We start from the raw sequence: 23,996 nt of genomic DNA, 5'->3' as shown, positions 1-23,996 counted from the left end.
AGATCCTGAACATACATCAAATGAAATAATGCATGGAATGAGCTTAAAAGCAGAGTTTATACCATAAAACCACAACATTATGTATGTATGTGCTGTGTATAAACTTCTAACCAGGACTTTAGATAATGTATAGCAGAATCAAACTCTTTTTGAAAATACCAAACGCAAATTAACCTTTGCTTCAAACCCGACGAGACTTTGATTCCCTGCTCATTTTGGTCTGGAGTAGTAAACGTTGGAAAATGCAGCCATGAACGTTTCAATCTCTCTCTTTGTTTGAGGCAAATTAAAACGCGAGGGAGCTCTTTAAGACAATTTGCAACTCTGAATCTGAAGCAATTAGATGAAGACAGTCCAGACAGCAGCAGCAGCAGCGAGTATAGATGCTGATATCTGACAGGACACCCGGCGCTCTCCAGCGTGCCTCGTTTTATAACATCTTGACTTTTAGATAACTTTACGGATCATCCATGATTAGATTATTATTATTCATTCAATCTGTCGGCTCTGGCTGGCTGCTCTTTTATCGGAGGGAGAAAATCCACAATTTGATAAAATCAAAACATAAAAAATTAAAAAAGGAAACTGATGCACAGTTTGGAAAACATTTTGCAGACAAAACTACAAGGATCTTAACTTTTAGATCAATTTAGAAACAAATAATTAAATGGCAGCATAATATAGCTTACTGTGTATTTTGTGGTGCTACGTTTTGTTTTCAAGATGCAAATTTTACTCAGTGCTGAAAAGAGATGAATCCTGGAAGATAAATAAATAAATACAGATTAACATATTATTTAGTTTTTCATAAATAGCACAGTTTAAGTTGAATTGTTTTATTAAAGCTGAATCGTATTGGTTCCTCTTAATGTTTATTGTTTTCAGAAGATGTTACCACAAAGACGTCCAGACGTCCCAAACCAGCGACATCGTAAGCATGTGTAAAAAGACATTTTACTGTCAGAAACCTATATCAGACAACATTTTTCTGTCTTAGATCAGTTAAGATTACCAAAATTATCTCTGTTAAATAGAAGAAAATAAAGATTTTTGAAGTTTGCACCAACTTGGGAGAGCCCACCAGATGATTAAAAGTCATGGCTTTGTGACTTTGTAATGGGTTAATTTATAACATTCGCGTTAAACGGAGGCACAACTTAAGGAAGCACAAGAAACAAACTTGTGCTTTCTTGTGTGGCATCACGAAAAGTCAAAAGTCATCAGGCGAGATAGCATGAACAGAACCGTTGACCTCCAAAAGTCCGACACATTCTTGCCTTCAATTTCAAGATGTCTGAAGGTGCCACGTTGATCCATCCAAACGGTTCTGCAGGTATAAACATTAAACATGGGGGTATATCCAGCCGTCCTACCATTCAGGAAGGACTCCTGTTACTGTGTGACGGAGGTGAGTGTTCGTTGGTGCAAAATGTGCAAATCAACAACCTCACAAAAGCAACCATGGGAAGATTGAAGCATCTTGTTGTGTGGGTGTTATGCTGGGGGGGGTGAGCGCAGCACTTCACAATATTGACTAAATGGACCACTCAAAGGAAATTAAAGGAGCGCTTCTTAATCAGAGTTTAATATAAAGTCAGGTAAACTCCTGGAATATTGATCTGGGTCAGTATGCTTACTGTTTCTACCAAACTAAGGAAATGAGTGTAAATCTAATTATTCCGGTATTTGGCTACTATACCAGATAACATAATAATGTTGGTAATATTAATGGATCTAAAACAGGGCATGTATTGTCTGATTTAATGTCAGAGAGTTGGATGAGGTGTCTTTTTCCTAATGCAGCTAAAAAAGGGTTATAATGTCCCTACAGTGATAATACTGTCTGTACGATCCCAGTCATCTTATCACTGCATATTCGTTTCAGCATAATGTTTAAATGAGTATTTCTTTCTGTAGTAAAACTGTGTTTAAAGCTCGTTACCTGTCTACCTAGCACACCTTATCGCAGAAATGTCATAAGATGTAAAAGACAGTTCATTTAGACTTTATGGCTGACAGCTAATATTAAACCACCAAACACATTTATAGGAACCGCTGGCAAAGATGTGAAAAAAAAAACCTTAAAAAAAAAATCCTCTTTATTTGCAGGACCATAGTTGGACACTAAATACTTTTGAACAATCCAACCCTTAATTTAAGACCATTTATTGAGTGGAGGGGGAAATGTATTTGTAAGAAATAACAATTTTTAACAAAATCACAGTTTCAACAGTTATTGGCACCCACTACATGTCGTTTGTTTTTACTTTTTAAGTCAAGCAGGAAGTGCGCCAGACTTCTTTTTTTTTTTTTAAATATATTACTTTTTGGTTTGGAGCAGACATTTGACATGAAACTGTGGCCCATTTTAGCTAGTCACTTTTCAAAATGGCAAAGAAGAGAGGACACGCCAATCAATTAAGGTAGCTGTGTGTTGATCTTCAAGTCAGGATGTAAACATAGCCACCTACTGTCAGAACAATAATGAAAAAGGTCTAGACAATTGGAAATGTGGGTGTGGTGTACAGCTGTCTCACTGGAGAGAGATCAGTCAATTCCTCCATATTTGGCCGCTTAAAGTCCACAGCTTAGCTCTGTGGAACTAAATTAGTGTAGAAGACTACAAACCCCATTGAATAATGCATGCGGCAGACGCATTGTTAAATTGCACTTGCCACCTCTCTTTAACAATTGTCAGAAATGCTGAATAATTACATCGGAATGTAAAAAAAAAAAAAAAAAAAAAGCGTCAGAAAACATAAAATTAAAATATAATAATTGGTGCCGTCTCTGACGGTGATGTGTTGGTATCTTTGTTGATAAAACTCCATAACTATGAGCTAAAGCTTCAGTCACTTTAAGCCTGCTAAATAAGAGATGTCACTCAAAATTAAAATGCAACTTGATGTACAGCTGCAGATCAAAAGCTGTCTAGCTATCTTAATTATTCCTTTGTCCTCCTTCTCATCGGTTTTTAATTATTCCTCCAAGTTTTTTAATTAATGTGTCTCAAGTCTGCTTTGTTTCGGTAAAAGCACGAAACAAAGTGTTAGGCAGAGACCGAGGGAGGCAAGACAGATGGATGTCCTTTTGATTTCTCAGTGAATGTATCACATTTTCAACTTTTTAAGGGACTGAACTATGAATCCCTGTTTAAAAAAAAAAATATGCCAAGGCCCGTCTGAATAGGAAGAATAATAGGTGGCCAAATGGGAGCTTTGCAGGGCTCCTTCTCTGCTAGGCGACTGTCAGAGAAGCCAAGTGTCCAAAAGCACGGGGAAGTGAACACAACCCCGTCTGCACAAGTAAAACACTCCCAGAGAGGGAGCCGCACAAGTCTGCTGGTCCCAGAGGAGTCAGCGCCGGTGTTTGACATGAAACACTGCTCGAGTGTTTTGTCCACTGAGACACGCCACCTGCTGCTCGCAGGCAGGGAGCCTCACACGGCAGATCGGGCGAGGGTGACTGTTACCAAACATGGCCGCGGCGCCAGGCGTGGGAACACTTCCACTTGACGACACAAGGTGAGCCACTTCACAGGAGAAGGCGGGAACCTTCGGGCCCGAGTAAACACGGCGGCAACAATGGACGTGAACTCTTCTCGGTGGAACAGTCCGGGGCCTCAGTTCTGGCCTCCGGCGTGGGGAGCAAACACACAGCAAAATGCAGTGTGGAGGCACGGCAGTGGCAGCGCACAACAACGGGAGCAAATGACCTCACCTCGAGAACAAATGGTTGCTGCGGTTCACCTGTCAGCATGAAGAATAGATTGGAGTGTGGGGGTGAGTTTGATCTCAGGCGCACGTGTTTCCAGTTTGAATAACTTCATAGTTCATCCTGAAACCCGACGAGCTGCTTATTCAGCTGCACCTAGTGTGTAGTTTGTCAGCTTTTGTTCTTTGTGCGTTAAAGGAAAAAAAAAAAAAAAAAAAAAACTATCTCTGAGTTTTTATTGTATAACGAGGGCATGAAGCCAAAACCATTTCTGTACTAACAACAACAAAATAAATAATGGAATAATAAACTTTAAATTAAATTTTGGGTTATCTGAGCAAACACAAATAGTGACTGGAAGATGAATAATGTTTGGCTGCAAGATCCCAAGAGTTGGACAGCAGCATGTCACTGCATTATAAAGAGCAAAATAAGCAACGCTTGCTGCAGAGGCTAGATAAACAGAATCTCTGAGAGTAGTAAGGGGTAATAACTGTTTTGACATGCACGCCGCTGGATCTTTTTATAGATTAGGTATAAACTATGTGGTTTTTCTCTGAATAATGAAGGATGAGTTGAGTACAGTGCCTTGTAAACCCATTAAACTTTTTCACATTTTGTCATACTACATTCAATAATATTAGCTCTGGACCAATAAAATCCAGTGTAAAAAAAAAAAATGCCTTCAGAAGAAATCCAAGAAATCATGTTTGCAGTTTGACACACGACATTCAGGGGACATCGCAAGCCTTTGGAACAATGCAAGCTGGTCACGTCGTCATCGGACCCTGACCAGATCATCACCCTGAATCTTCAAAGCGAAACAGCGCTAAGGCAGCATCATGGGATGCTTTTCTCCAGCGGGGACAGGAAGATGGATGGCGGTAAATACAGGGTTGTCCTAGAAGAAAACTCATCGGAGGCTGCAAAGGACTTGACGCTGAGGCAGAGAATCACAGATGTACAGACAGAATGGTCTAGTTAAAGTCCAGGTCTAAATTCAGTTGAGAATTTTTATGGGACTTGAAAAGACTTGAAAACCTAATTTCCACATACACTCTCTATCCAGTCTGATTGAGCTTGGGCTATTTTGCAAAGAAGAATAGATAGATAGATAGATAGATAGATAGATAGATAGATAGATAGATAGATAGATAGATAGATAGATAGATAGATAGATAGATAGATAGATAGATAGATAGATAGATAGATAGATAGATAGATATTGACTCTCTAGAAGCATACCAGAATAGTCTCTCATCTGTAATTACAGCAAAGGGTGGTGCTGCAAAGTATTGACTCATGAGGGCTGAATGCACATGAATAAAATAATTTAGTACCAAAAAATGTAAAATACTTCACAGTTGTTTGCTACTTTGTTTTTATCTATAACAGGGATCAGAGGCACTTGCTTTTTGAACGTTTCACAAAGGCTCTTAACGCTGGCTAAAAATAATTAAGAACCAACAAATGGGTTTAAATACAGATATGATAACAAATGTGTGTTTTAGTAGTTTGTTTTAGTTTTTAATGGAAAAAATGCATTAAATTCCTACAAAAGAATTTAATTAAAGATACCAATAATATTATTTTAGATCTATTTAACTTGTCATTAGATTAGAATTCATGTGCCTTATTCACCTCATTTTCTACAAATCTAAACATACCATAGAAGAAAATGTATCCGTCCTTGTATAAAATGCTCCTGTAACACTTGTGGCTGTAAACGAGTTTTATTTAGCTTGGCCGAGGGTAAAAATGGCTCCTTGTATCGTAAAAGATTGCAGACCCCTGGTCTATAACATAAAAAATAACATAAAATAAGGCATTTGTTGCTGCATAACAACAAAATTTGAAAATGTACAAGAAGTACGAATACTTTTGCAAAACTCTGTCGATTACACACTTACTTCAAATTTCAAGCACACTAAGGGATTTCAAGCGAAAAATAAACTCATTTTTTTTTTTTTTTTTTTACTAATTATCACTGAACAGTGCACAATAGTTGGAGGGAACCGGGAACACATTGTCCTGTCATGAATTAGTAATATTTCTTCAAGGTTTCATGGGGGAAGCCGAATTTATATCAGAATTCATGGATAAAATCATGAATCATTCAATATTAAATAATGTATTTATGTAGCCCTGGGTGCAGCAACCCGTCATCCCCATCCACACTCTTTGCCGCCACTTCTGACCTGAATTACATCTGCTGATAATTACATGCGACCGTATTTTTTTTTTTTCCTCCTTGTCCAGTTTAATCCGTGAAACATAACTCGTGCAGCAGACCACAGGCGCTTTGATGTGAAATCATTACAACTTGAATTTATAAGACCTGTGCTCGGTGCAATCTGACAGGTGGTTCCTTTTTGTGTGTCAGTTAAATTATGATGGAGCGCCTGGTTTTGATCAAGGCTGATTCGGACTGACTCTGTATAATTTGTTTTGACCAGCTGGCTGCATTAGTCGAGCCAGCCAAAATCTGCCAAGACCGAGAAGCTGGAACGGTGTTGCATTACAGGATGTAATAAAAGCGGTGTAAAAGCATACTGCTGACAGAGATTTTCCGGATGAATTAGTAAGCTACAGAGGGGTGAATAGGTATTTGCCCACATACAGATTTCTTCTGCTTTTGTTTTTGTTTTTGTCACACCCAGTGACACATTTGAATATTGGACAAAGATAGCATAAGTAAGTACAAAATGCAGTCTACAAATCATGAATTCTTTTATAAGCGGACCAAAATAACCCAAAGCGACCTTGTCCTGTGTGGAATAGGAATAGTTCCCTAAACACTAATAACTGGTTGTAGCACCATTGACAGCAACAGCTGCCATCAAGTGTTTGCGATAACGTGCAATGATTCTGTCTGGAGGAGATTTTCCCAACCCCTCTTTGCTGAGATGCTTTAATTTATCTCATTGGAGGATTTCTGAACACTAACCGTATACTAACAATATATTGCAGTTGGATTTAAGTCCAGAATTTGACTATGACGCCTCTAATCCCTGATTTATTTTACTGATTCATTCAGAAGTGTTCAGCTGGGCTTCTTCAGATCATTGTCCTGCTGCGTGCGGTCAGAAATGCTGCTTCTGGATTTTCTGATGGAGGCAGATTTCTTGGTTTCATCGACCACAGCAACTTTTCTAGATTCTGAAAAGAGCCTAAAATAACATTGAAACTCTGCAGTCGGTGCCATTTTTGTCCAGACTCTTTCTTATTATTGAATCGTGAACACTGACAATAATTAAAGCAAATGAGGCCCGTAGCACATTAGATGTTGTTCTGGTTTCCTTTGTGACCCCCAAGTTAACTTGTTGGTGCACTCCTGGAGTGGATTTGAAGGGTTTTTCGCTTAGAAATATCTTTGCAACCCATTCCTGTCAGTAGATATCAGTGACTTTCTATTAAATTCAATTTTATTTATATAATTCATGAAACATGTCATCTCAAGGCACTTTACAAAGTCAAATTCAATCATATTATACAGATTGGGTCAGATTATACACATTGGTCAAAAATGTCCTATATAAGGGAACCAGTTGATTGCATCAAAGTCCCAACAAGCAGCATTCACTCCTGGAGAAGCGTAGAGCCACAGGGAGAGTCGTCTGCATTGTACATGGCTTTGCAGCAATCCCTCATACTGAGCAAGCATGATATCTAGTTTGTTCTTGAATTTCTTTAGATCGGGCCTTCTTGGTATCTTTAGCTAGCTTCCTGTTGTTTTACAGGTTCTGTTCAAGGGGTTTATTGGTTCTGGTGGTAACCATCCCCAGGTGTAGTGTAAACTCATCTGTCCCCAAAAAAAATCTAATTAATTCGCTAACTAGTAATTTAACACGTGGATAATTGTTTACTTTTCCACATAGTGCCGAGATTGTTTTGGATAATTTTTCCACTTAATAAATGAAATAATAATTAGAAATTTGCTATTGAATTTACTCAGGTCATATTTATCTAATAACTTTTGATGATCTGAAACAATTAGGTTTGCCCCCCCCCCACCCCCACCCCAAAAAAAGAAAAAGAGAATGCATACTTTTCCACAGGACTGTGCGTGTTCCCAGTGTTCAGCTTTATGGTGGGGGGTAGAAGTTAATAGCAGGCTCCATGTAACCTTAGACTTATTGTGTCTTTTCCCGCTCCCCACAGCACCTGTCCCAAAAGGCAAATTAATCCCATAAGCAGCCCCCCCCCCCGCCTCCCCCCTACTTCTGTGCACAGACATGACACATCTGTCTCAGACATTATTCACGGCTTGGCATGCTTCTGGAGCAAACCACACAGCCCTTTTGACTTGGAGGCTGCAGTTTCTGCAGCATAGTCGCAGTGATGGACAGTATAGCGTTTATGATGCTTCTCGTTTTTTTTCCCATCACACACTCCTCCTTTGCTATCTTCTTGTACAACCTCAATCAAAACGCTTTCGTCACGGTGGGGAACGGGAAAAAAGGAGAACAAATGTCAGATTACTCTGCAGTTGACAACCTATCTGTGCACTTTGAGGTGGAAAGAGGACTTAAAACCTTGAAATTGCCCCAGTGTCATTACCTGAATAGCATGTTTTTTCTCTATTTTATTTTTTTTTATCTCTGAGATGTATACTTCAGGGTTGCGTGATTGCACAGGAGCCCATTGAAAAGCGGAGCGATGCCTAGTCCTCTGGCAGGCAATGTGATGCGCTGCCCAGTGCTCAGGTGGTGGCTGCCCTAATGACACGTGGCTGTCGGCTGTTCTCAAGCCAACTAAACAACATCGTCAGTGGCCAATCACAGGCTCCTGCACAGGGCCCTAAAGATCAAAACCACAGGGACAAGGAATGTCTGAAAAGGCTTTTTTTTTTCATGCTTATTTACACAAACAGAACAGATGCACTGTAGAAAAATATTGCTTCCTTTTTTTGCAAATGCTTCTCACTTTGACCCAGACTTTTTCCTCCCTGATGATATTTTTCCACCGTCTAAAGCTGTTTTATATACAACTGCTGTGAAAAATATCACGGAGAGAAAAGGATTTTTCTTTTTCTTCTGAAGGTGAGAGTGTACATTATGAATGTGAACACATAACATCCTTTCACATCCAGCTTATCTGACGCTTTGATCTTGCGCTTTGAAGAGGAAGATGACCGCGATTGTCTTTTATCTTCACACAGATGGAGAATTAACGTATGGCTCCTCACAGGGGCACACACTGCCCATTATAAAAGACAAAACCACCCTGTCATTCGCGGAAAAGTGGTAGGTATGGATTTGTGGTTAAAGGTATAGACACTCTTAGTATAAATAGTAAAGTCCAATCAGGTTCCTTTATGTGTCATCCTTTCCAGTTACACAACAACTGAACTGCACTTTGCTGCCCCTTACCTGCTGGTCAGGTGTCTGGGATGAGATTTATAAGTGAAGCACTAAACACACAAGGAGGAGAAATAAGACTTTTCAAGTGTGTTTATAGGCTTCCATGGTATAGATGTGTTTAATGCAATATAATCTCACACTGAATGTTTTAGAAAAATCCAATCTTTAATTTTTGCTTAACTTGTTCAGTGTAGATATAAATGCTAAGAAATATTATTTTCAAATAGTAACTAGTGGCAAAAGTATTGGTCCACTAACTTTTAATATATTTTGCACACACCCTTTTTGGGCAGTAAAATAACTCGTGTCTAAAATTTGGTCTGAAAAGCAGTTAATTTAAACCACGTTTGTAATGGTGGTCACTTTAACCTGCATCTCACCTCACCTGGAATACCTTGCAGTTAAGTGCAGAGCATTTAAGCTGGCTACAGAGTTCAGCTCTGTGATAATCATTGCAACGTACATGCAACCGAGAGCTAACGCTAAGCTAGCTCTTGAGGAACTCTACTGCTTTGTTACTGGCTAAATGAACAGCAATTAACATTGTTGATTTCATGATTGTTTGTCATTTTTTTGCCTTCACTGTATGTAATGTGAAACTGTAATATGAATCGGAGTAGCCAAAGAGAAGTTTTGCCGCGGTGACAAATAAAAAATATTCCGATTTAAACCCTACTAGTACTATCAAATCCTCATTCACAGGATCTGGCATTAGGTTGTTGTTTCGCCCTTTAAAGGGGCCTGGTCACGTAACTTGACAATGTAGATGTAAATGTGCTCATGTTGAGTGTTGAACTGCACATTGACGTTGCCGCCATATTGGATGTGGCGTAGTGGCGCGATTTGGAGAAGATTCCTCATTCATGGGCTTTGTGGAACCGTAACAACCATATCTGCTGACGTTACCTTTAACAGGTAAGAATAAACATACTTATTATTGTATTTATTCAACATAATGATGATAATGTTGTATATATTTCTGTGGGCTATATTGCTTACCCTTGTCTACTCATTGCACGCATGTGCAATATCGTCCTTCCTACCATGTAGTCTCGTTGTGGTAATACACAAAAATGCTTTGTTTACTGGCAAAGGGAGAAAAACAAAGTGTAAAACACTAAAATAAAATATGATAAGCCAACAGGGCAAGGCAATTTAATCAGAAAACCTTTGTATGCAACCAGAGTGAGCTACTGGTGTAGAAATGTTTTAAAATCATAGTGTGTGACTAGGCCTCTTAAATGCCAGATATGGAAGTTGAACTCTTGGTCAAAGCAGCAGAAGCACTCACCCATTACACTTTTTTTTTTATTCTACAGGCATAAAATCAAAATACATTCACAGGGCCGCCATAAGGATGTTACAGTAAAAAGGCTGTATTGTTCCTCTTTAACAATGTCTTGATTCTCAAGTTTAACCAGTTAGTTTTAAGGATTAAGGCACAAGCTTTCAGTTATGATCCGTACATATAACCGGAAGCCTACATAAGGTCCTCACAAAGACAGCTAAAACTGAACCTTGTCTCTGCTGCCTGCACACACACACACACACATACACACCCAGCACTCAACCAGATCAACCTAAGAAAAGAAAAAAAAATCCTGTTGATACATAAAGTTTGCCCTTAAAAACACAACATAAAGCTTTTGTTCTTTCAAATAGCATAGTGTAGATCCAAGCTCTCAAAATTGTGTGTGTGTGTGTGTGTGTGTGTGTGTGTGTGTGTGTGTGTGTGTGTGTGTGTGTGTGTGTGTGTGTGTGTGTGTGTGTGTGTGTGTGTGAGAGTGTGAATTAACTGCATATATGGATCTGTATATGGAGATGGACTACATGTTCCCTTTCCCCACCCTATTCAACCTGCTCAACAGGCCGTGTGCTTGGCTTTGTAAACCAGAGCACTACTTGATTATTTTGTCAGTCCCTCTAAGTAAGTTTTGCGCTTTGAAGAAGATAAGCAGCACCTCTGACAGATGACGTCCAACAGAGGGTCGGAAACGCTTGGAGGGGTAAGGGGGTGGGGGGGTGGGGGTGGAAGGCAATGACACTGCATCACATCAAAATGAAGGGAAATTATATTATGCTCTCTTCTGAGTGAATATTCAATTACTGTATCATCAAACATGTCAAGTTTCTTTTTTTATCTACAGGACATGGATCAGACCTCCCAAACAGAGGGTCAGTGTCATGCAGACTTTCTGCTTGCACTTCTCCCTTTACTGTCTTCATATTTCAAACTGTTCATCCTCTGAAAGAGTCCTTAGGGTGGAAGACAATTTAGCTCTCATCATGAATCCCGGCATATATTTTCAATTAAAATTCACATTTCAAACAAGTTGCAAACTGTTTTTTTTTTCTTTTTTTTTTATAATTTGTTTTGGAAAAGTAGATTACATAATGATGAGAATAGCTTCAGCATGTTTATGGATGATCGTCATGGATTCTTTATCATTTCTGGAAGACAGCATAGAACTTAAAGTTGTTCCCTGAGAATATTTTAAATCTCCTTTAAAGTAAACAAAAAACATGTTTTCTAGGCGTGAACGTTTGGATTTATTGATCAAGTTATATAGTGCCATCTCCTGGCAAAATTGGGTACTCGCTTTTTTCACAGAAGTTTTGTTTACATTTTTTTATGCTTCCCCCTGAATATGTTTTTACTTTCATTTTTATCCTACTTGTCCAGAATGTAAATGCATCTCTACTTTTCAATACCACTAGCCATAGATTTCTGACATTATTACACAGATATTTTAGAGAATAAACCTCATTGTTTTTCTTGTCAAATCACATATTTACATAAGAAAAGATAAGATAAGATAAGATAAGATAAGATACATGTCTGCCTTGCAAAAAAAAAATCATGTTGCTTGAACTTTTCCACATTTTGCCACTGCAAATGTTGATGTGTTTGTGAGATTTTATATGATAGACCAACACAATGTAGTGTGAATGTGAAGGGAAAAAGAAAATGGGACGTGGTTTTCAATAATTGTCTTCAAATAAAAATCTAGACTGTGGCTTACCTTTGTAGTCAGCTACCTACAATGTTGTTCAAGCGGTATGGAGTTCAAGGCATTGTATGATCTGAAGCATTTTTCAAAAAGACTAAGTAAACATGTTTCCAAATTCAAGCTTAAAAGAAGACATAGAATAAAATGAGCACTTTGTCAATTCAACATTGTCTGCTTGTGTTTCACTGTTGCTTAACAGCTAGGTCTTCAGTCAATGACACAATTTTACTTATTTTGATCCCCGTGTCTGTCCAGAAAGTTTGGATATCAGAAATCTTATCCAAATAATGTTTGAAGAAGGATTTGCATTTGTCAAGCAGGTTCTAGATACAGCTCCATGTGTGAACACCTGCACAGACAGGTCCTGGATTTAACATGCTCAGCATTTTGTCACTGTTTCCATTTGAAAGGACGGGGATTGGCTTAGAATTGCTCTCACTTCTAGGGTTTGGCCTTTTGCATCTGGGAAAGATTTGTCATCATTGTCACTGAACCTCTGGTGGGAAAACTCCCCTGAAAACCTCTCTGAACATTTGATTAGCTTCCTCGTTAAGCCTACTTTGTCAAAGGAATCATGTCCTACTGTATGGTACCAAAATGATTATGCCAAAATTGGATCGTTAGAAGGGGAGGTCAAAAAAAGTTTATACATTTGAGGAAATCAAAATACTTCACATAAAGTGGACCCCCAGTTAATAAAACACATAGGACTTAGCAAGTAAAAAAAAACTGTAAATAATCCACACATTTCAGCTTGGTAAGATTGAAATGAATTGATTGGACAGAGAGCATTCATTGTTTTGCACTAACTTCAGTCCACATCACCAGTTGTTTTTACTCAGGTACTCTGGGCGATACCATCCTGAAAAAGCCTGGGCTTAACCCTGCTGCAGGAAAGGGTCAGGCCTTGGTTAATGGTGGTGCTTTTGAAGTTTTGAGTGCAAAATAACTGAAAGCTCAGGGGCTAAAAGAGCTCTGAGACCAAGACAAACAGACGTCACTCTGAGTCAGAGGCTAAATGAAAAGTCAAAAAGGCCCGATTATATCATTATTTCACTAAAAATAATTAATCTAATTTTATTATGGAGAGTACAAGGATGAGTGCTGTTCAATTATTATTATTAGGTTTCAGCAGCGAACGAGCTTGCAGCAAAAGGCCTGATGTGAATTTCTCGTTCCTTTCCCAAATGAGTTGGCTTTTTGGAATCCTAAACATACTCTAAAAGTCAGCAGACTTATCAAAAACTATCAGGCCCTGATAAAATGTTTATTTTGTAGATGGAATTAAAAAGGGGTGTGGCCTGTTAAACAGCTCTACAAAGCCCCCTAACCTCAGCCATGCCAACTGGTATAATGTAGACATTTGAAATGTAGTACACAGACAGAACCCTACAAAAAAAAAAGGGAAAAAAAGTTTCTTGCAAGTATATCCTTAAAAACCAACAGGAAGTTGGACATTTGGGGTCAAAGGGTCATTTTTTTAAGGGTTGTTGCAATTTTACACATGTCTAACATTGAAGAACTTCTCAAAGGGATTTTGAGTTTGAGAATCTTATTTATAAGGCACCCTACACAGACATAAAGCGCAGTACAATAAGTTACATTGAAGTTATACATAGTATAAAAACAAGGATAAAAAAGAACAATCAAATCATAACACCGTGCCAAGTAGAACAAGACTGTTTTCAGTTTTAAAACTGTCCAGAGTCAGCAAAGCGAAGTTGCAGGGGCAAACTGTTCAATAGTTTAGGAGACTGGGAGGCCCTCTCCTCCTTAGGTTTTTGCCTTGTGGGGAACAACCAGGAGATTCTGGGCTTGGGATTGAAGGCCACGAGCAGCAGAGCGTTTGGTTAACAGTATCCCCTTAAGGCATGGAGGATTAAAAGTTAGCAAAATGGTGACTTTTTGAGCATGTCTAGGGGGCGTGGCCAGGCCTTAAACTTTTCCTCTATGCCAAAAAATTCTAATGGTTTTAACTTTCACATGAAAAGACAGAATTATAACAGAGTTGATGTGAATGATCCATTTTGGATGCCCAACTTTGTGCTCACACCTAACAGCATCAAAGCCCCGCCCCCTGAGAACAGAAGCATCCCCCTTGAAGGATCAAAACAATCAGACCCAAACCATGCTTTGACAGAGGATTATAACATTTGGTACACTTGTAGTGTCTCAGTACCTACAAAAAAAAATACAAAAAACAAATTTGTGTGCTTCCGCGTGGACTACGATTCAACCCATCAATGACATCACTTTAGCTTCCATCAATGTGAACAAAGTCATAGATTTGTGTGGTGAATGACCCTTAATGACAGTCTAGAAGTTTCAAACTTTATCTAGAAATAATTGTATGGGAGGGCATAATGTGAATTTTACAGGGTTAATCTGAGGCTGCTTTATTGATACCAGGTTTCAACAAACAATTAAATAAATTAATAAATAAATCTATTATCACTCAATATTGTCTGTCATTTAATTTATTCCGTGACCTAATCATTAAATTGTCAAACAATAATCTAATTGCAAATATATATTGTCAAGATCCTTGCATGAAGAAGAAATAAAATAAGTGAAAATTAAAATGGACGGACTATGTCGATAGGACACCAAAGTAGATATATAATAATAATAATAAAAAAAGAAAAACAATAACTGCTGGGATTGAAGCTGCGCACACCATTCCACTTTTCATGATAAAATAGATGAATAAATGAGTAATGTAAAAGTAAAACCCCATTTGTATGGTATCATTCAAAATGCAAATCACAAGGTACCATAAAAAAGCTAAGCGCAAGGGAAAATTAACCAACCATAGTATTTCTAAACCAGAGATCTGCAACCTGTGGCTCCAGAGCCGCATGTGGCTCTTTACACCTTCAGTTTTGGCTCTTAAAAACTTAGACCATTGGTCAATGTTTCTAAATGTAAAGGTAATTTAAAATTGCTAGCTTTAGGATGCATTTAGTTCTGCATTATATGCATAACATTTCCAGAAAGAAAGAAACTAATGGTGTATAGAATATTTTACTATAGATAAGTAAAGTAACTTTTTGTCAGTAGGCTTGCTTTTTCATCATTTTGATGCCATTTGCTAAAATAATCATATGTCCAATTGAAGAAAATGTATTAACCCAAACAATAAAAATAGTGTTGGGTAAATAAAAACTGGTCATCTTTAATTAAAAAAACTGTAAAGAAATGTCTTATAGTATACTACAAAAACAAGCTCTTGTTTCAAAGAGATGTATAACTTTTGTGGCTCTAAACAAAATTTGTTTAGAGCCACAAGTTTGCGAGTTGTAAAGTTTGCTGACCCCTGTTCTAAACCAATACATAAAAGACAGAGAAAGGAAACCAGGCTTTTATTCTGACAGGAACAAGGAAGCGGAAGCGGCGCCTCGTAGCTTCTTCATTCCGCCAATCACCAGCTCGCTTGGTGAAATATGAAAATGGCGGCTCTGTGTAGTGAGTTCGGAGATCTGGCACAAATCAAAAAGCAACTCATATCTGTCATCTCGTTGTGTAAAGAAAGAGGACTTCTGCACAGCGCGAAGTGGTAAGACTGAGAGATGATAGCGGTCTGTAAAATATGCGTCTTTTATATTAAGGTGTGACACAGAAACAGGAGCTAGATGAACGCCAGGGTTGTGGCGTTAGCTTAACTAGCCCTGCTGATAAACATATTATTGTGTGGTTCTCACTCAGCTGCTCAGACATGTGTGCAGTGATTACGTTGAACAGGTTAGCTAAAAAAAAAAAAAAAAAAAGCCTAACATTTATTTGAGGGTACTGTTTAAGTCGGTGTTGTTGCTGCTCGTCAGTCAGTGTAGATCTTAATTTCCGTTCTTACTTTTGTCAAACTAACACCAGCTCTGTTTCCATTTCAGGGCTTCTGAATTGGCGTTCGCTTTGGATCCTCTCCCCAAGGATGAGTTACCCCCAGCGCCACCTTTCACCGAGGTTAGTGAGGGACTGTGATCGTTTGGAGGAATGTGACTGCACACTGGTTCATTTGGCAATTGTTTTGATTTATTCTGATTTCAAAGGAAATTTATGCTGGGAGTATTTTCCTTTTAGGATCCTAGCAACTGTCACATTAAGCAATCAAAGCAGTATTATTTAGTCTTTGAAGCACCTTCCACACCTCATCAGGTCTGGACAGCACAGAAACCATATGCAGCGGTGATGTTTGATTTGGCGATGACAATGTCGGCTGGTCTTCTTCAACCGTGTTTTCTTCCCTCTTCTCCTTTTGTTTCTGTCATTACGATGTATTACATCAGACAGGAAACATACTAGTTGGTCAAATATTCAATTGGGTTGGCGAAAAGATGACATACTGTAAATGCAGTCGTGGTTTAATATTTAAAATCTTGGTTGTAAGCAACAAAAACCGTACATAAACACTAAAAGCAAGTCTCACCTTTACAATGAGTCTTTTAGCCTTTTTGGTTCTGCTGATGGGTTTTCATTAGTCAACTGTCTGTTGTTTTTATGATTTTTATTTCTTCTTCTTTTAATTCATAATCAAACTAAGTAGATTTTTTTTGGGGTCAATTTGTACTTTTTCGCACAGTTTGTGTCATTTGGGGCGTCCGTACATCCCTACTATGTAAACCATTTCATCCCACGGTAGTTAAAGGGTTTTGACATATTGTAAAGATGAATAATCAGGAAAATTAACACAAAAAAATGTTGTGTAAAAGTTTCTGAAGGTTTTTATACATATATTATACTGCAATTGCTGTTGATTCCCATCAATACATTTGCCAGTCAGCTACTTTAGAACATAACAAATTAGGACTCTTGATGATTACACAAATAACCCTGACTGATGATATTGTTTATTAGAGTAAGATAATTAGCTCCTACAGTAATGTATGACTAGATTGTACACTTGTAGATAATGTATAGAAAATGAACTGAACTTGTATAGCACTTTCTAGTTCTATCAACCTGTCAAAGTGCTTTTTATGCCAAAGTCAGGTTCACCCATCCACTCTCACTAACATTAGTGCATTGACGCTACACAGATTGGTAGACAAGTTTACATTTAGCATCTTGGCCTAGGGTGGACTCAAGCTCACAACCTTCTGATGACTAATGTATAGCAGCGGGTTCTTCTGTGTAGTCTTCCTACATGATAAATTACAGTACCAGGCTCTACAATGTTAGGAAAACATGTCGTTTATTGTTTATTTTATGGCGATGATATAAATTATGATGGTCCCACCTTTTTCCTCCCCACTCCCCCGTAAGCCTTCTGAAGTTCCTCACTAAGATTTATATCAAGTGTGGGTGTAAAGGCGGATGTGAGCGGGCGTCCAGCTGAATAATAAAGCAGGACTTTATTGCAAAACACCTGAAATATTGTAGTTCGCTAAATATTTGATCCGAGCCGTCCTTTGCAATTGCAGTATTGCAAGATATGATTTGTTTTTGATTCAATATGCTGTTAAGCTCTATAAGTCAGATGCCAGAAACGACACGTTCACCAAAGACCAAGATTATTATGAAATTAATTTAGACTCTTTGTGATTTGTTGACAGTCAGAAAAATCTGAATAACATTATTGTATTAAGTGTCAATATATGATCTTAAAAGGTCTCTAACGTGCAAAGGAAATCAAGTGTACCGATGAACTGTTGCTAAATAAGGCAGTACAGGTGATCCTTTTAAAAAAATATATACAAGCCCCCTGCTAACAGATTTTTTTTTTGAAGCAACAGTAAACGTTATGTAGGATTTAGTAATAAAACATGCGTTTTTAGAATAGAACGTCTTATTCATGCAGTCAAGATGATTGGCTGATGTTCCCTCATCTTTGTCCACCTCAAATAAAGGAAGACGCTCAAGACCTGGACGCGCTCACACTGGCCAAATCCTACTTTGACCTGAAGGAGTACGACCGCGCCGCTTACTTTCTAAAAGGCTGCTGCAGTCAGAAGGCTTATTTCCTCTACATGTATTCTCGCTATCTGGTAAGATTCTGTCAATAATAATAATTGCTCATCTATCATCCATGTGTCAGTTGAGTTTTTTTTATATATATAAATAATCAAATGATGTATTTTTATCTTTTAGTCTGGTGAGAAAAAGAAGGACGATGAGACAGTGGACAGCTTGGGTAAGGACCTTCTGATCTACACCTGTGAGGGATCCCAAGGAGTTCCTTTGGATGGTTTTGCCTTCCCTGCAAAACCATTTTGTTATTTTCTGTGTGGCTTCAGGTCCTCTGGAGAAGGGTCAGGTGCGCAACGAAGCTTTGCGAGAGCTGAGAGTCGAGCTCAGCAGGAAGCATTGCGCGAGAGAGCTGGACGGCTTCACTCTATATTTGTAAATGCCGCTTCGTGGGAAAACGGGAGACCGCGTTGGGCTTTTCGTGCGGGCGAGAGTCGAGCACAAATGAACTGGCTTTCATTTATGTGTGTGTGTGTGAAAACAGGTATGGGGTAGTTTTACGAAAGCTCGACCTGCTGAAGGAGGCCGTGGAGGTGTTTGTGGAGGCAATTCAAGTGCTTCCTCTTCACTGGGGTGCATGGCTCGAGCTCAGCAACCTCATCACCAATATCGAAATGGTAACAGGCCCCTCTGGCTACACACAGATATTCTAAATCTGCAGCTAAATCGCCGACAACTCTTGAACTGGTCTCTTTTTTTTTTTTACAGCTGAAGTCCCTGTCTCTCCCCGACTGCTGGATTAAAGACTTCTTCATGGCGCACATGTACACCGAGCTCCAGATGATCAAAGAGGCGTTGCAGAAGTACCAAAACCTCATCGAGGCCGGCTTCTCCAAGAGCACCTACATCATCTCGCAGATCGCCGTGGCCTACCACAACATCAGAGGTTTGTCGTAGCTGCTCTTTGGGCCGTTTTTGAGAAGTCAGGAAAAAATGCTGCGCGAGCAACCTTAACGCCAAGCCTCCTCTGTGTTTTTGGGTTTTTTTTGCTAAAGATATCGACCAAGCTTTGGCGCTGTTCAACCAGCTGAGGGAGCAGGATCCGTATCGCATCGACAACATGGACACCTTCTCTAATCTGCTGTATGTCAAAGTGAGTTCGCGATTTCGTTACACGACACAAGCTCAACGGGGAGGAAGTGGATTTGGTGGAAATCCGGGGGTCCCTTTATCCGGCATGTTTCTGGTATTGATTTAGTGCTTTGTGCCCTTACAGAGTATGAAACCTGAATTAAGTTATCTGGCCCACAACCTGGTGGAGATCGATAAGTACAGAGTGGAGACATGCTGTGTTATCGGTAAGATGGACGTTAATCCCATTGAGAATGCAAAAGTCATAGAGGAACTTTAGGCCATTGTTAGGAAAATCTTTAGACTCACAGTTCAGAGTCTGAACATTTTTAATTCTCTGGAAAAACAACAAGGCCTGGCAAAACACCTTATCCACATTTTCCTGCACCATGCGACTACAAGCCAATATATTGTGATATTTTATGCAACATGCCAACTCAGAGTGGTGCGTACTTGTGAAGTGGAAAGAAAATGGCGTGTACAGTCCCTGACAAAAGTCTTGTCACTTTAATATAGTGACAAGACTTTTATAACCTGACTTGTAATTAATCCATTGGTTTTATAAATGGCTCATATGAAACTAAAACCATCCCAAATTATGTTCAGTATGCTAAAATAAGTTGGCTTCACTAAAGCCCGCCAAAGTCCAAATAATAATCAGTTTTTTTTGGGGTTTTTTTCTGTAACTGCAAGTTCTGAAATCCATTGTTCATAGACGCTCTCCATCTAGTCTGAGTGAGCTTGATCTATTTTTGCAAAGAGAAAAAGCGCAGATTTGAAGTGATTTTAAAAGCTGGCAGAGAGACACGCCCCCAAAAGACCTGCTGCTAAAATGTTGACACCGTGAGCTGAACTTAAATGAACGCCACACGCTTCATATTTCCATTTGTAGGGAAGTTAGGACGGCACGTGTCGTTTTCTTTCCGCATCAAAATCCAGCAGCACTTTTTTTTTGCTGTATCACGTAAAATCTCTTTGAGCTGTGGTGAGCTTTGTGGTTGCAGTTCAAGTATATGCAAAGACGTTTAAGAGGTGTGAATACCTTTGCGGGGCACTTTTGTTTTTTTCGAGGTTCAAAATGATCCAGTTGAAGACTAAGTCTAAAGTAAAAACTCATTTCTTTGAGCGTTATCTCTTCGCTGAGGACCTAAGCCTCATGGGAGGTGTCTGATCAGAACTCCGTCTCGTTTTTTTAGGAAACTACTACAGCTTGCGCTCCCAGCATGAGAAAGCAGCTCTATACTTCCAGCGAGCCCTGAAACTGAACCCCCGTTGTCTCGGAGCCTGGACCCTCATGGGCCACGAGTACATGGAAATGAAGAACACGTCGGCCGCCATCCAGGCCTACAGGTCGGTCGACGTGTCTCCGACCAGCTTCAGACCTGCAGATCGGATCTTTTAAAAACTGTTTCGTTTGTCGTTTTTCTCCCCAGGCACGCAATAGAAGTGAACAAGCGGGATTATCGGGCCTGGTATGGGTTAGGTCAGACGTACGAGATCCTCAAGATGCCTTTTTACTGTTTGTATTATTACCGGAAGGCTCACCAGCTCAGGTTTGGAGGAAAAAAAAACAAGTTTTGTCGCGCACATTAAACGCAGCGAACTGTGCATCGCTGACATGCCGTTTGTTTTCTTAGACCCAACGACTCGCGCATGTTGGTCGCGCTGGGCGAAAGCTACGAAAAACTATCACAGCAAGTTGAGGCCAAGAAGGTAGACGTCCTGCAGCCGTCAGCGGCTTGGGCTTTTCTTTTCTAAAACATCCCGACTGTTTTCTACCAGATTTTTTTTTGCATGAAACATTTCTGCTTTTGTGCAGTGCTACTGGAGGGCTTATTCGGTCGGCGATGTGGAGAAAATGGCTCTACTCAAACTGGCAAAGTAAGTTGTTCCTCAGCTTAATTCCCTGTTCAAAATGTGGCGCTTCGCAGCTTAAGGTTGCATAGTTCCTTCCTAGGTTGGAAAAGTCTGGAATTTAAAGTTTTTTTGTTGTTGTTTTTTTTTCATATTGTTGCAAGGCCTGTATATAAAGGCCAACCTCTGCATTGATTTCTACCAATTTCCCAGGTTACTTTTTATTTATATTTGAGCAAAAGAGGATGTAGGAGCCCCGGCTTTAGAGCGTTTGCAGCTGATTTTCAGCTTCTTTTCCCACCAAAGTGTAACGTCGTCCCTCCACAGGCTCCACGAGCAGCTGAACGAGTCCGACGATGCTGCCCAGTGTTACATGCTTTACATTCAAGACATTTTCTCTTGTGGGGTAAGCATTTTATTACAACTAGAACACGCATAGTAGACATGAAGAGAAGAACGACCGTACTATGTAGTGCTTTGTTTGTTGCACACCGGTAGTTCTCAAATGTTTTCTGTTCAGGCCCCCCCCCCATTCCAACAAAATGGGTCAAAAACGTAACTTTTTATTGTTTTGTTTTATTGCATTAAAGCCGTCGCTCTGAAGATTACCCAGAAACCCTTTTAAAATAACATTATATGACTATTTTCTAACAACCAACATTTTTTGATATCATCACACTTTATATATTATTACCAATAATATAAAAGGTTTTTAGCCCGACTCATACATGCGTTAAAAATTTTACTTTTAACTTGTCACGAACCTCATCATCAATACAATTCGGAGACCTAAACAGATCAGCTGAAAATATAGCAAACATGATATCAACCCATTAATAGTAAAGACAAACATCAGTTACATTAAGTTTAATATTTTCTTAGGAGTTTATAATTATTATTCATCTTCAGACATCTTCCTAGAAGGACCAAACAGCAGGGGGTGCTGTTGTCACATTTAGGCCAATACTTTCTGTATTAAAGGCATTTCTGCCTGTAATACCGTCACGTCCCACTATTTGAGAAGCACTGTCTTAACACCGATACGCCATGGAACTGACATTAAATCCAACTGTCTCTGACTTTTGTGTTTTGAATTTGATAATCATGAAGCGGACTTCTGTTAGGAAAGTCACTGTCATGTTTTGCGTCTGATTTCTTTTCTTACTAAAATGTTCTGTCAGGAACAACTGGAGCACGCTGAGGTGAGCACAGCTCTGCGGTACCTGGGTCAGTACTATTTCAAGAACAAGCTCTACGACGAGGCCTCCCTCTGCGCTCAGCGCTGCTGCGACTACAACGACGTAGGTGTTCCTGGGATCCACGATTGTTCCGTCGTAAAGCCACTAATTACACCGACTCTTTTTGTTTTCCGCCAACGCTCCGCAGGCACGAGAAGAAGGCAAGGCTCTGCTGAGGCAGATCTCGCAGGTCAGAGATCAAGTGGAGACGCCTTCGGCAGATCTGTTTGCTCCGCTCTCGAACAACACGCCCGTCCGGAGGGTGTCTCCTCTGAACCTCATCTCCTTCACGCCGTGACATTCACCGGACTGAAAACGGACAATATGACGACAGACGCTTGCCAGACTATGGGGGGAAAACATGAACAATAAACTTGATTTGTTTGTATTTCAACCTGGATTGTTTTTGTCCACTCACAGTGGTGTGAAAGGGTCTTTGCCCCCCCCTCCCTTCCTGATTTCTTACTGTTTTGCACGTTTTGTCAGAACAAATTGAAATATTAGTCGGACAAGTAAAAATGAAATGCAGTTTTAAATGTGTTTTTATAGTTAAAGAGAAAAAGAAAATCCAAACCAGCATGGCCTTGTGTGATAAAGTGATTGCCCCCTTATTAAAACATAACTCTGGTTCATCACGCCTCAATCCACCTCTAGCCACACCCTGGCCTGATCACCGCCACGAAATCACTTCAATAGGACATCATGCAATAGGACTCACATGACTCAACGGCCGGACATCGTGCAAAGATCTAAAGAAACGAATGCGAAGGAAAGTGAGATCTGTCAGTCTGGAAACGGTTACAAGCTTTGAGACTCCAGCGAAGCAAAGTGAGAGCCGTTATCCACAAATGGTGAAAACAGAACGGTGGTGAACCTTCACAGCAGTGGACGGCCGACCAATATAACCCCAAAAGCGCAGCGGCGACTCATCCGAGAGCTCACAAAAGACCCACAACAACATCCAAAGAACTGTAGGCTTCAGTTAAGGTCAGAGCTCAGGCCTCTGACGTAAGAGAGAAACGGCCTGCAGTGGGTAGAGGTGAAAGATGAAAAGCACTGCTAGGCAACAAGAACATTAAGGTGCGTCTCAATTTTTACACGACACATTCTGATGATCTTCAAGACCTCTGGGAAAATAGCACAACTTTCCAGAAGGGGTTTGTCCCGTTACATCTGCCGGTAAAAAAAAAAAAAACGTCACACCAACAGTACAACATGGAGGTGGCGGTGTGATGGTGTGGGTCAACGGACCCATAAACTCTTGTCTACCAAAAAAAAAAATCCTGAAGGAGAAAGTCCGGCCGTCTTTTCAAAGACACAAAGCTGATACTGACTTGGGTTCTGCAGCAGGGCAATGATCAGAAATACACCAGCAAGTCCACCTCTGAATGGCTGAAAGAAAAACAATATGGAGACTTTGGTGTGGCCTAGTCAAAGTCCTGACCAAAATCCTACTGAGATCCTGTGGCATGACTTTAAAAAGGCCGTTCATGCCAGAGAACTTTCCAAAATAGCTGAATTATAACAATTCTGCATAGAGTGGACCAAGCGTCCTCCACAGCGCCGGTAAAGACTCGCTGCAAATTATCGCAAAGCTTGACTGCAGTTGCTGCTACTGAGCAGCCCCACCAGTTATTAGGTTAAGGGGGGCAATCACCTTTTCAAACAGCGCCGTGGACTTTTCCCACCTTCAATAAAAGCCTTCATTTATAAAAAAAAATGCATTTTGTGGTTCCTTGAGTTGTCTTTGACTAATATTTAAATTTATTTTATGTTCTGAAACA

The 23,996-nt window shown here is 39.7% G+C and overlaps 1 protein-coding gene across 1 annotated transcript; it reads left to right on the top strand.

The window, feature by feature from the left end:
• Nucleotides 1-15,503: 15,503 nt before the first annotated feature.
• On the top strand, nt 15,504-22,844 carry cdc23 (CDC23 (cell division cycle 23, yeast, homolog)). Its single transcript, XM_012855311.3, has 16 exons — nt 15,504-15,644; nt 15,976-16,048; nt 17,932-18,069; nt 18,173-18,215; nt 18,319-18,424; nt 18,534-18,666; nt 18,758-18,935; nt 19,045-19,142; nt 19,266-19,347; nt 20,317-20,470; nt 20,554-20,673; nt 20,758-20,833; nt 20,940-21,001; nt 21,302-21,380; nt 22,156-22,275; nt 22,361-22,844. Exons 1-16 carry the CDS (start codon nt 15,532-15,534, stop codon nt 22,508-22,510), a joined length of 1,725 nt encoding a protein of 574 aa, XP_012710765.1. The 5' UTR covers nt 15,504-15,531; the 3' UTR covers nt 22,511-22,844.
• The last annotated feature ends 1,152 nt before the right edge of the window (nt 22,845-23,996 follow it).

This window comes from Fundulus heteroclitus, chromosome 11 (assembly GCF_011125445.2).
Source record: "Fundulus heteroclitus isolate FHET01 chromosome 11, MU-UCD_Fhet_4.1, whole genome shotgun sequence".
NCBI lineage: Eukaryota > Metazoa > Chordata > Actinopteri > Cyprinodontiformes > Fundulidae > Fundulus > Fundulus heteroclitus.
The sequence above is the reverse complement of the archived record's forward strand: the minus strand, read 5'-3'. Positions and strand labels throughout refer to the sequence as shown.